This window comes from Caretta caretta, chromosome 11 (genome assembly GCF_965140235.1).
Source record: "Caretta caretta isolate rCarCar2 chromosome 11, rCarCar1.hap1, whole genome shotgun sequence".
Lineage (NCBI taxonomy): Eukaryota > Metazoa > Chordata > Testudines > Cheloniidae > Caretta > Caretta caretta.
Window position 1 is genome coordinate 10277120 of NC_134216.1, and position 13694 is coordinate 10290813.

The 13694-nt window shown below is 40.7% G+C and overlaps 1 protein-coding gene across 6 annotated transcripts in view; it reads left to right on the forward strand.

The window, feature by feature from the left end:
* Positions 1–13694, forward strand: part of SLC49A4 (solute carrier family 49 member 4) — a 195508-nt gene that overhangs the window by 104720 nt on the left and 77094 nt on the right. For 5 of the 6 annotated variants that reach the window (XM_048869815.2, XM_048869817.2, XM_048869812.2 and 2 more), the window contains 3 exons: positions 3328–3457; positions 10944–11052; positions 11700–11767. In XM_048869815.2, coding sequence (XP_048725772.1) covers positions 3328–3457; positions 10944–11052; positions 11700–11767 — 307 coding nt within the window. The remainder of the gene's footprint in view (positions 1–3327; positions 3458–10943; positions 11053–11699; positions 11768–13694) is intronic. The other variant, XM_048869816.2, reaches the window with a different exon arrangement.

Here is a 13694-nt window from a genome sequence, read left to right on the forward strand (position 1 = left end):
GGGCAAACTTTTTGGCCTGAGGGCCACATCGGGATATGGAAATTGTATGGCGGGCCATGAATGCTCACGAAATTGGGGGTAAGGGTGAGGGCTCTGGCTGGGAGTGCAGGCTCTGGGGTGGGGCCAGAAATGAAGAGTTCAGTGTGCGGGTGGGGACACCGGGTTGGGGTGCAGGGGGGTGAGGGGTTTGGGGTGCAGGAGGGGGCTCCAGGCTGGGAGCAAGGGGTTTGGAGAGCGGGAGTGGGATCAGGGCTGGGGCAGGGGGTTGGAGTACGGGGGAGGGGTTTGAGGGCTCTGTGGTGGGGCCGAGGTGAGGGGTTTGTGGTGCAGGAGGGTGCTCTGGGCTGAGACCAATGTGTTCAGCAGGCAGGAGGGGGATCAGGGATGGGGCAGGCTGTTGGGGCATTGTGGCGGGGGGCTGGGGGTGCGGGCTCTGGGGTGGGGCTGGGGATGAGGGGCTTGTGGTACAAGGGGCTCTGGGCTGGGATCGAGGAGTTTGGAGGGTGGGAGGGGGATCAGGGCTATGTCAGGGGGTTGGGGCATGGGGGAGCTCAGGGGTTCAGGCTCTGGGCGGTGCTTACCGCAAGCAGCTCCCAGAAGCATATCCGCTCTCCGACCCCGAGGCACGTCCAGGTGGCTCTATGCTCTGCCCCGTCCACAGGTGCCACCCCTGCAGCTCCCATTGGCTGGGAACCACGGTCAATGGGAGCTGCAAGGGCGGTGCCTGCAGACGGGGCAGTGTGCAGAGCCGCCTGGCCACGCCTTCGTGTACTACAGAGGAGCCAGAGGGGGGTCATGCTGGCTGCTTCTTGGGAGCTACACAGAGCAGGGCAAACCCTCGACCCCTCTCCCTGGTGAGAGCTGAGGGCCAGATTAAATGGTCTGATGGGCTGGATGTGGCCTGCAGGCCATAGTTTGCGCCTACCCCGATCTAGAGTTTGGTATAATGAATGATGGTAGTGACAAAGGCAAACCCATTATTCTTGGTCCTCCTGGTGGGGACAGCAGTGCATCACCTTTGTGACATGTGAGAATCTGATTCTGTTCTGGGCTCCTAAACCTCAGATAGACCTGAAATTGTAGGGCACACAAGGCTAAATTGATATGAGGATCCTTTATTACCTAATAGCAGTGACCCCTTTGTTTTTGGCTAGATTTCAAACAAGTTTTTCCTTTTTTTTATGTGAAAGGGCAGTGACTACAAGGCAGGTTCATCAGAGTAGCAGATGTAAGATGGGAAGATACTAAAGGTTGCAGGGAAACACTTCAGAGACCACCTGATTATTAAAATAATTTTAAAAATGACCTAAGCATTACTAGAGCATGATCCCTAGAGAAGTTGGCTCTAATGAAAAGGACCATCAGGTAAATCTCAGCAGTACCCCTAAAGGAGAATAGGCACTTGAAAAAGTGTTACTCTGCTCTTTAAAATATTAAATCAACATGCTTTACATTTTAAAAAGAGTTAAACTTTCTGTTTTATAGTTATAGTATGTAATAGCTAAATAGTAATGTACTTTAGCCAATCTCCAGATTTGTCTCTAACCAGATGATCTTTTGGATGTGTCCACATGTAATTCTGAAATCTTGTTTTGAAAATGGAATAAAAGGCATTTTTTAAAAAAATTGTTATTGTCATACCTTGCTTCCCTTTCTAGGCATCACCCCAGTATCACAGAAAGTTCTTTTCTTCTTTTTAAGTCTGGGTTTATTCAGTTACAATATAGCCAATTCCTTATTCACCATTTGTTTCCTTGAAGGCAATAATATACAGCAGCATAGAACTTACAGTATTTGTATAGCCTAGGGCAGTGGTGTTCTAGTGTAAGTGGGGGTAGCTAACGTGTCCTTCACCCTCAAAAACAATCCTTTTATGATGAGACAGCAGTAGGAAAAGGAAACACGGCTTCATCCAAAGTGAATCATTTAGTATTTGATGCTGGAGAACAAAATGGTCAAATCTATAAGAATTCACCCTCAAAAGAAATCCTGTGTGTTTATATATTTTTTTTCCACAGAGCAAACTTAAAACAGTTATTCTGGTTTTTTTCCCACCTGGTCCATTCAGATTCTGTGTATCATTTACTTTTCACTTTCATGAATTATTTCCTCCTCATTCGGCAGAGCAGTTGGCAAAGTGCCTTCTCTCCCTGTATTGACATTATTATTTTTTTTTAAAAAAGGGTATTTAGAGAGGAGGAAGCTAAAGCAATCCAGTACCCAGCACTGCTGGATTTCTAGGTTGTATTTCCAAACAGTATTGGTGAATCACTTCTTCGTAATAGGATCCCAGGTGCTCCTTAAAGGACATAATCCATAGCTATAGAATTGTCTATACAGTAGTAAAGAATCCTGTTTTTAAGAGTTTAGGAAAACTAGCATACTAGGGTTAAGCCTGTGAATAGGGAGAATGCTGTGTAAATTGTAAATGCCTATAAATGTTAGATGGGTTGGGGGTTGATTAACATTTATGGCTTTCTCTCAAAAAGTCTGATCATGAGACTTGCTGAGTGTCTCATGCAGGTTCAGGCCCAAATTGCCACACTGAAATTTCTGACAGACAGACCTACTGCTGTTGAGCAAAAGCAGCATCTGCAAACAACTCTCTTTCCTCATTTCTCTCCCATTTGTGTCCATTCTCTCCTTGGGACATGACTGACTGTACTTTCCTTCTTATGTTGTAAATCTGTCTGTTACCACAGTAACACTCTCTGTGTGTGCTGTCTCTTGACTCTACCTTTGTTGAATTCTTTTTCCATGTCTTCATCACTCTGTGCTGTGACTACTGAAGTTCATTGCTCTAGGGCTTCCCCAAGTCCCAGCTGTCCAAATTCTAGCATGTACTGCTACCTGTCTTCTCACACAATGAAAAGTAACCTCATCACTGACCTCACACTCTCAGAATTATCCACATGGGTCCAGTTTGATATCCTCCTTGTGTTTAAAACCACAAGCAGACCTGCTCCAGCCTGCCTCACAGACCTTGTCCGTCTTGGCACTGGCCTCCTCTCTGTCTCTTCAGGTAGTGTTATAACTGTTGGTGCAAAAGCCTTTACCTCTGCAGCTCCTGCCATTGCCAATGACTTGCCTATATCTATCTACCTAATTGACTCCCAATCTTGCTTAAAAATATATTCCCTTAATTCCTCTTCCTATTGTTTTAGACCTGTAGCTCTATTATTGAACTTTGTAAAGCATTTGGCATACAATTTTTGTATGAAAGAGGCTAGATAATAACTTTATCGTATTAAAATAAGCTCTTACTGTTAAAATCCATCACAATGTTAAACTTCTCTCTTACTGTGGTTTTTCTTAATTGACTCTTAGAATTTGGAATGGTCTCCCTGATATTTTCTGCAGCACTAGCCTACTTCCCATCACGCCCTCCATTTCCTCCCAGTGTGGCTGCAGCTAGTCAGCGGCTCAGCTATAGGAGAAGTTTTTGTAGGCTATTAAGGTAGGTTCTCTTTGGGACAGCTTGGGTTTACAGTTCAAAGCCAATTCACCTTTTTTTAAACCTACATTTAAAAAGCAAAACAACAGAATATGTGCTTTAATCTTCTCACTGAAGAACAAGCAAGTTAATTTGTAGTGCTTTGTAATCAAATTAAATATTAATACATAGACATGAAAGAACACTAGATGTTAAAAAGTGGAGTCATTAAATATTAACTATTTTCAAAAATATTGCAAACCACATATCAGAGTCACTCAGCATCAACACTGTTGTGGTCTTGTTAACACAGCCTCTAAATAATAATTTTGTTACAATGAAATTAAATTACAAGACAATTAAAGGGATGTATACTGTAAAGTGTTGAGGTAATTTAACATTGTGAATAACTGAGCATTAAATTGTTTTCTTTATTTTCAGTGCTCTTAAGCTGCCAACATTGCTCTTTATGTTGTGTAACTTGGGGTCTATTTCCCCATTCAAATGTGAGCCCCACAGCCCTTGCTATGATGAGAGAAGTACACAAATGCATCTAAGGCAGAATTTGTCCTATTGTGTCCAGTTAATTGTGTATGGTGTTAAAATGCAAAATGGGGGAATGGAAAATAAGTCATATTGCTGGGCAAGGTCTCAAATTAAACATTTTTGGTGTTTTTTTAACTTTGTTATGAAGAAAATGTCCTAATGCTGCTTCCTTTCTCCCACCCTTTGTCTGTGTGTATATAAACTGTAAACTCTTCATTGCAGGGACCATTTCTTTCTATGTGCTCATATTGCACCTAACACAACGGCATCCTGATATCAGATGGGTCCTCTCGGCACTGCTGTAATACAAATAATAAGTAATATTAAAGGCCTGGATCCCGTAACTGATAGCGCAAAAGAGAACTGTTATGCTCATGCACGGTCCAGTTGACTTCAGTGGAGCTCTGCTCATATGCAGCAGTCTACCACCAGGCTGTCAGTAGCAGGAATAGAATCAGTGTGTAAAAGGGACTATCTAGGATGGAATATTTGTGAAGCTTTTTTACTAAGCAATTATTAGAGAGCAATAAAATCACACTTGTCATAGACTCTCTGCCTTCTTTACTTGTATTTAAAGCCTGCAAAAATTATTTCTCTCTTCTTCTTGTTTTTAGGGAAATCATTTCCAATCAGAAATGCTCAATTTCTGCTGTTTGGAACCTGGCTAAGGCTATGTCCAAACTGCAGTTAGACATCCATGGCTGACCTGTGTCAGCTAACTTGGGCTCATGAGGCTTGGGCTAAGGGGCTGTTTAATTGCAGTGTAGACATTTTGGCTCAGGCTGGAGTCTGGGCTCTGGGACTCTTCCACCTCACAGGGTCCTAGAGTCTGGGCTCCAGCCTGAGCCCAAATGTCTATACTGCAATTAAACAGCCCCTTAGCCTGAGCTCCACCAGCCCGAGTCAGCTGACACAGGCCAGGCAGGTTTTTAATTGCAGTGTAGACATACTGTGTTACCAGAAGGTGCAAGGCAAGATAATCACCAAAGTGTGTCCTTTCTGGAGAAGGTTGGCAGTGAGGAAGGAAAAGGTGAGAACAGAATTGGTCAGTTAATCTGTAACGTGACCTACTTGAGGTATTAAAAAATAGCAGTTCCCTTGAGGGCACTGAGCATACTTATTAATGCTGCATTATGAGCCTAAACTGCTATGGGGAGAAATCCTGCCTGAGGGATGAGTTCTAAAAACGTTACTGTCAAATAAAAACCCAAACAACAACTGACTCTGCAGGTGAAATATAAAATTTCTGTTGACAGTACTCCATTTGGGAGCCTTGTAACTAATTGGTTGTACACAGTACAGTAAACACTGGATCTGGGATACTTGTAGTGTCAGCTAGCGAACTGCAAAACTCTGAATTACCAATTCACTAAACCTTTCTTAATAAAAAATATCTTGCAGTTAAATAGTGAACTTATTTCTGCTTTAACACATCACTTTCAAGAGTCGGGTTTGTCTATTGCTATTAAGTAAATGTATCTTCCTCCCCTTATACATTCTTCCATGCTGTCCCTTCCACAAGGCACTCTTTCTTCCTTTGCACACCAAACAATCGCCATCTCATCATTCAAAACACAATTCTCTTGGGGAGCCTTTCATCAATAATCCATCAAAGAAGAAGGATTTATAAAAGTACGGAATCTGCTATGCTGTGAGAGAGATCCATCATCGGTGGTGTTAGACATCAAACCGTGTCTGTCTAATCTACATTTTGTAGTCTTTGAGATGGGGACTATTTCTTCTGACAGAGCTGTGTAAATTAGGGAGCAGTTGATGAACACTGGAGAATCCTGACTCCCTGGATTACAGAGTTAGGGTCCCTATTTTGAGATTGCCTTCATATGTTGCTGATATACATATCTGTATTTGATACAGGTTAGCCTGTGGGCTAACTCACAAATCCATACACCAAAAAACACTTCAGCCATTAGTTTGTATCATTTTCTTCTGGGCTTCAGTTTTATTTCTTCAAAATAAAACTGTTTAACACAAGTTCAACACCTCAGTCATGTCCTTTAACTCTGATGTACTGTCTTCTTCAGGAACCTGTGTACTCCTTGCAACCCACCTTCTTGGAATCACGGTGAGCCTCTCTGCTCCCTTCTCCTTTGTAGTCTGCTCCCTGCAGCATTACACTCCACAAGCCATCTACCTAGGAGTCACATATGATCTGGGTTCTTTCCCCTGACATGAGGACTCCTCCAGGAGCCGACCTACTCTCTTCGCTCTCACTAATAAGTGAGTTTCTTGCTGACTCTTATGGAGGCAAGGTGATCTTCAAGCAACCACTTGATCCCAGTCTCACAACATCAGCTCAGAGGCAACTGAATATTCACATATGGCGGCTCAACTCAACTCACTTAATGGGCCACCAGTCTTGTTACAATACCCTAGTCAAGACTGGAATAAATACCCTTTTATTAGCTCCTTAGTTTAGCAATTTTTTTTTTACCCTGAAACAGTACATACAGTGCTTCAGTAGAAAAAAAAAATTCCAGTACCTGCAAATAGTTTAAAATATTTATGTTTCAAATTAACAATAATATATTTAGTTTTAAAGCAGCTTGAAAGTATTAGCCAGTTATATACATTTAATATTTTGGGGAACCTAAGTAAACTATTCTAAAGCTCATAAAACTAAGGACTCTGTGTATCTATCGCTCCTTTATGAACTAGAAGTCATAGTTTCACATGACATCTCTATCCAGAAAGGAGGTTACAGAATAAGCTTGGTGCTAAATAGACATTGCCAAGGTTATTGCTAGGAAGCTGATTGTCTTTGACAGGGCTCCCATCTGAACAGTCTTGCCTTATGGAGTATAGTAGTGTGCAATAGGTTTTTTTTTTTTTTTTTTTTTAAAGGTGATCCATATTCCAGCAGAAAGTTTTAATAAAAAAAGGTTGATGCTAACTTTCCTATCATAGGCACATATATATTATGATGGGAAAGAGTGTGGATGCAGTGGTTGATAGTGTGACAGGCAGCAACACGCTTGTTTTTTCAGTAAAATTTTTGGATGGAGTAATTGCAAAGATAAATATGCATAGTCAGATTTTTGGCTATCTTCGCCTTTTCATTACCCCCTGATGCTGGGGCTGCTGAAAACAGAGCCAAGTATATGTTAAAGTAGCCCAAAGGCTGCTGCAACTCATATTGTCTATTAATAGGTCCAAGGAGACAAAATGACAGCTTAAGATTGGCATAACATAAGATTGCCCCAGCTATGCACTCTTTTCTCTCCTCAAGTCCCTGACGCTGGTACAGGGGGTGGCATAGGTACCTGTCACCAGAGGAGCCCCTTTCATAGATGTGATTCTCATGGGCTGGATACAGCAGCTTATGGCCAGAATCCATTGGCAAAATAGCCATACCACAGCCGAGGAGCTGATTCATAGCCAAAAGTCTAGAAAAGGCAAGATGTTCCAGATGAGACCACCGTCAAGGTAGGTTACAACTTAACCTCCCCTGTTAATGTCTCTTTTCAGTATAGAAGGAAGACTAGATATGCAATCATGTACCCAGAATTTGTGACTATTTGACAAACAGTATTTTGGAACAAGTTCTGTCCCTTCTTTAGAAAGTGCCCAAACAGGTAGAACATTTTCCATATTGTATTTTATTCTGCAAACATTGACAGACCTTCCAAATGTGAAATAATTTTGGAAAATAGCAGCACTGAGTACAAAAGGCAATCTGCCCTCTTAGACTTCCAAGATTGCACAAGGTAGACCAGAGTCAAGGAGGAGAGAGTGGGCCTAGTAAATGACAGACGAATGATGGTAGAAAACACTGTAAATGCATCCTTAAAATTGTAATGAGAACATGAAATAACCTTACTCCTGTGTTTAGGCTTTCTTTGCACTGTTTTATTAGAAGGAAACTGACAAATGGTATTGGGAGAAGGCCATGTTTATGTAATGTAGTTGCTTTGCTCGAGAAGAGGCTGTGTGAAAGAAAAAGGGCTCCAGGTAAACATTGGCTATGTTCTTCAGATCTTCTCATGGAATAAAACAAACATGACCTCTGAAATTCTGAACATTTCAGCGAATATTCTAAGATCTTTTCCTCAGCTTCAATAATTGTGTGAACTACCAAATTATCCCTTCATTTCTAGGGAACTGGTGCTGATCAATTTCAGTCCCATGGAACCTGCTTTGAGGGAGGCCTTTTTTTGGTTACATGAACATCCTTTGGGTAACTACCTTGGACAGAGCCCTAAAAGTAAGCAATAAAATAAACACCATCCAAACCTTAGTTAGAAATACTAGGGTTGCTGAATGTAAAGACACCATTTTCTATCTTCCTCTTTATTCCAAAACCGGAATACTTTATATGGAGAGCAAGCTGCCTCAGCAGAGGTTTTGTGTGTGCTGTCAGTTACAGTAATGCTGTTGCTTTAGGTGATTGTTTTAGGACTCGTCTTGTCAGCTCCGGTTTAACTTTTTAGGGTGCAGATGGTGACAAACCTTTTATTGTTTCACCTTCAGTGAACAGTGAAGGTGAATCTATTTAACTGAAAAAAATCCTGATTTCTTTAGAACAGATTCTTAGACTTGTGTGTGTGTGTCTCTCTCTCTCTCTCTCCACCACTTTTTATGGTTTAAATTGCTGTTGTTTTCCACTCTTGCTACTGTTCCCCTCTCCCTCGTCCCCAAAGAAAGAAAAAGGTATTAAGTACTATTAATTGAATAATATGTGTAGACTTATTCAGAGTATAGGGTATTTGAACTGGAGGCCTGTTTCACCAATAATGTTGACAGTCATTTTGTCTCCCTGAGGCAATGATTCTGGGTTCTAAGTTTGCACATTGTTGGTTCTCATTCTTGCCTGACGTTTCAGCATTCTTCTTTCTGTTATCTTCCTTGAAAGTTGAGTAAATGGCATTGACTTGTATCCAGATAGATACCCAGTCTCTTTCAAGACTACCATGAGTGCTTCTTACAGTTACTCTCTTCCACTGGTTGGTTTAGAGGATCTTGTTAACTATAACTCCGTTTGTCTCCCCCACACACCTAATGTGAATAGTTCACAAACACTGGGTTAGAATCGTAGGACTGGAAGAACCCTTGAGAGGCCATCTAGTCCAGTCCCTTGCACTCATGGCAGGACTAAGTATTATCTAACCCATTCATGATAGGTGTTTGACTAACCTGCTCTTAAAAATCTCCAATGATGGAGATTCCACAACCTCCCTAGGTAATTTATTCCAGTGCTTAACCACCCTGAGAAGTTTTTCAAGCTAAACCGCCCTTGCTGCAATTTAAGCCCATTTCTTCTTGTCCTGTCGTCAGAGGTTAAGGAGAACAGTTCTCCTTTTTCCTTCTAACAACCTTTTATGTACTTGAAAACTGTTATCATGTCCCCTCTCAGTCTTTTTTTCTCCATACTAAACCAACCCAGTTTTTTCAGTCTTCCCTCATAGGTCATGTTTTCTAGACCTTTAATCATTTTTGTTGCTCTTCTCTGGACTTTCTCCGATTTGACCTCATCTTTCATGAAATGTGGTGCCCAGAACTGGACACAATACTCCAGTTGAGACCTAATCAGCGTGGAGTAGAGCGGAAGAATTATTTCTCCTGTCTTGCTTACAACACTGCTGCTAATACATCCCAGAATGATGTTTGCTTCTTTTGCAACAGTGTTACACTGTTGACTCATATTTAAATTGTGGTCCACTATGACCCCCAGATCCCTTTCCGCAGTACTCCTTCCTAGGCAGTCATTTCCCATTTTGTATGTGTGCAACTGATTGTTCCTTCCTAAGTGGAGTACTTTGTGTTTGTCCTTATTGAATATGAGGAACATATGAATAAGTTCTGAAAAGTTTATTACTTACAATATTGAGTTTTTCACTGTACTTTTCTATGATGCTTCTACAGAAAATGGGAACAGCAACATTTAAACAAGTGGGGATTTCAAATAACAGGACTATATTCCAAATACATTCATAGGAGGAAAGGTGTTCTACTGCTGAGCCAGGATTCTTGGGTTCTGTTCCTCGTTCTGCTGTGAACTCACTGTCACCTTGGGGGAAAGGTCACTGAAGGCATATTTTCAAATAAAAGCACCTAAATTGTGCCAACACAATACATGTGCACAAGCAAAATAAGGCAATTTGTTTAAAATATGTATTTACATGTGCAAAAATGGCTAATTATACATACAACCAGTTTCTGCCTCAAAATTATTTATGTGCACAGTTTTCTTTTACATGTGCATATTTTATGAGTTTAGCTTGGGCTCTTATTATGAAAACATGGAAAAATACTTACGTAGTTTACAGAGAGGTTTGTTTGCCGGAGTGCTTTGAGATCCTTGCATAAACGTTCCAATATAATTGTAAATTGTTGTTTATGTTCTGCATGAGTATGCCAAAGAGTTGGATTATAATATTTTTATGTTTTTGGTTAAGTAGAAAATAAGTTTTACGAAAATAAATTTGTGATGTGTAGTGCAAGTGACAAGCTGGTAGGGCCAGGAGAGAATGCAGTAAATTTCCTTTTCTCAGCGAAAACAAACAGCAAGAGTAGCTTGAAGAATCTGAATCTGAATTTATACATGAAATATGCTTTTGTCGGACTGAATTTATGCTTATTGGTTTTTAATATGTTAACACTGCATAGACTGTCAATGTAATCAAATAGCATAACAAACTGAATTTCTTGTGAAGACAAGGAAAGTCTGAGAGCCTAGCAGGTTCCAGAAATCAAGAAGGTGCCATTGATACGTACATAGTAAATGCTTTTTCTTTAATAACATGGTGCCAGGCAGTAACATTTCAGCACTTGGAATTTCAGTGAAATAGCCAAATACTATACTTGTTTTTTCTGACTCACTCTTTAGGTTTCTACTTTTCTGCTTAATGGGTGGAATATAGATTCTAGGGTACAATTTACTCTTGAAGTTAATCTGAGCCATTTCTAATACAAACAGCAGCTAACTGCATATATGTTGTCTTCACAGCAATTTCCGGTTTTTGATGCTTGCATTAGCCTATGCTATACCGCTGGGTGTTTTCGCGGGCTGGTCTGGCGTTCTGGACTTGATATTAACACCAGTTCATGTCAGCCAAGTAAGTATTTACATGCAGCAGCTGCTCTATTTCATAGGTATTTTGTTAGATTTGTAATGGTGTTTGAGCTGATGTACGTATTCCCTACCTTAGTTTTTCTCACTGTTTTCTGGAACTATCAATATATACGCACCACTTCACTACTGAAACATAAAACAAAACAAACTTTTAGCATTGACATCACCAAAAGTTATTGTGGCTCCCCCTGCTGAGTCTACAGTGGCAGTTCATATTTTCAGAGCTCTACGCACCTATTGATGTTAAAGAGGCAAATAAATAAAAGGGAGTAGTGTTGGCTGCTGTACCTTCACAAATAGAGAAGGAAAAGAAAATCAATGTTTGCCAAATTGAAAGGAAAAAATCAGTAGAGAGAGATTTTTATTTTTAAGCTTCTAATAGGGTATTATAGAAATCCAGATGACATTCCCCAGCAGATTCCAATATAAAGAGAGGTCACATTTGGGGCATATACTGTTTGACCATATCCTTTTAAGTAAATTATATTCCCTTTGAGTTTCTTAGAAAAGTCAGTCAGTTTTTTTGCTAGGATTTTTCAGTAACCCTCCCTTCCCCCATCTCCTTTTTTAAAGTAGCATCTTGTTTTCTCAGCCTTAACACTTTCATTTCCCCATGCCGTTTCCCATCAGGTAGATGCGGGCTGGATTGGATTTTGGTCCATAATTGGAGGCTGTGTTGTTGGCATAGCAATGGCAAGGTAGGAATAATGATCTCTCCTTCAGTTCTTCATTTTTCTTCAGCTATAATGATCACTCAGGTTTTTAAGACTATAAATTGAATTTATTTCTGATCATTAGTGAAATATTTGAAATGGCAAATGTGACTCTCCAAGATGATGTATTGTTTCTTTTTGTACAGTAATTTGTATATTTCATGTTATTGGACTACATGGGTTGAAAAGCCATTTGCTCACTCATCAAGTTTAAGAAGTCATATTGTTATGTCTGAGACGGCTTCCCATCCGGTCCTTTTCAGGGTAGCCTTGTAAGAAGGAGGCTGCCTGATCTTGGGAAGAACCAATTTAGCACCTCTGAAAAGCATCAGAGAACATCAGTGTCTATTTCCTGCCGATGCCTGTCTAGCAATCTAATCCACTGAGTGTTTGATGCTGAGAATACAACACACTTCCCACATACATGGACACAGAATGCTCCTAGCATCTCTCCTCTTTACCACCATGGGTATGGAGTGACACTCCCCACCAACCATCTGAGAAGATGTGGATTTATGAGTGAAAAAGTGAGAAAAGGAATGCCCTTCCCAAATCAAGCTACCAGACTCTTTCCATCCAAGCTTTGTTTAAAAAAAAAAACAAAAACCACCACCTTCCTTGAGGCCTTTGATAACTTAAGTTAATAAAAAATAGAAAATCACTACATTACACTCATCTCTGGATTTCCCAGTACAATTCTGTCTTCTTTCTATTCACTACCGAGGCTCTGATTCTGCAATGAATGCTGCATGGGTGCAGGAGTCTGTCTGCACAGAGGTCATTGCAGGATTGGGACCCAAAACTGTAATAAGCTCTTTTGGGGCAGAGATTATTGTCTACTTGTACTGTACAACAACAATGTGTATAACTAATAAATAACAAACTATATGTTCAAACTAGATAAGTTCATGGAGGATAGTCCACCAATAGTTATTAGCCAGGATGGTTGGGGATGGTGTCCCTAGCCTCTGTTTGCCAGAAACTGGGAATGTGTGACAGGGTGGATCACTTGATGATTACCTGTTCTGTTCATTCCCTCTGGGGCACCTGCTGTTGGCCACTGTCAGAAGACAGGATACTGGGCTAGATGGACCTTTGGTCTGACCCAGTGTGGCTGCTTTTATTGGGTTTCTCCTCTTGCTACCTCTTATTCCACTTAACAGCTAGAAAGGAGGAAGAGGGAAAGCTCCCCCAAAGCCATGGAAAAAGGAAAAAGACATTTGAGCTCCCCCACCACAGTACTCCAAATGCTAACTAGCCAAAGAGCTTAATCCTACTAATCAAGGGACATAATCCAATTGGATCCCTGCAGAGGACCAATTGTTAGCTATTGCTAGATTTGTCTATGACTTGTTTTTCTCCATAGGGAAAAGTTTAAAGCCCTCCTGGCACTGTAAAAGTAGTGTTTGGTAAATAACGACCTATTAACATATGTCCATGCAGCAAAAGCAGTATGATGGAAAAACTAGTGTGAATACTCATGCAGAATTCTCTCTCATATGGGCTAGCCTTTGCTACTGCAGTTGAGGCCCTTGAACACTAGAGGGGCACCCTTTCTAGCCTTAAGCTTCTCTAGCAAGAACTTGCTGATTCAGACCCATAATGCAAATCTCAGCCTTTATGGTAAATTAATTTATTTAATATATAGCCTAGTTTTAGTTTCAGAAAATGCTTAATGCCTCTGTAACTGCTGCAAAATTGACTGCAAACTTTATAGCAAGGTCAGTATTTTGCAGAGTTCAAAACTTTGCTTTTGAGTAAATTAAAAGAATGCTAATAATCTGTTTCCAAATATGTCTCTGCAATTCAGGCAATATATAGTTCAAACAGTAGCGTTTGCACACACACAAAAAGTGGGCAAGGGTGATTTGTCATTTCTGATAGATGATTCCCTCCTCTTAGGCCTGTTCAG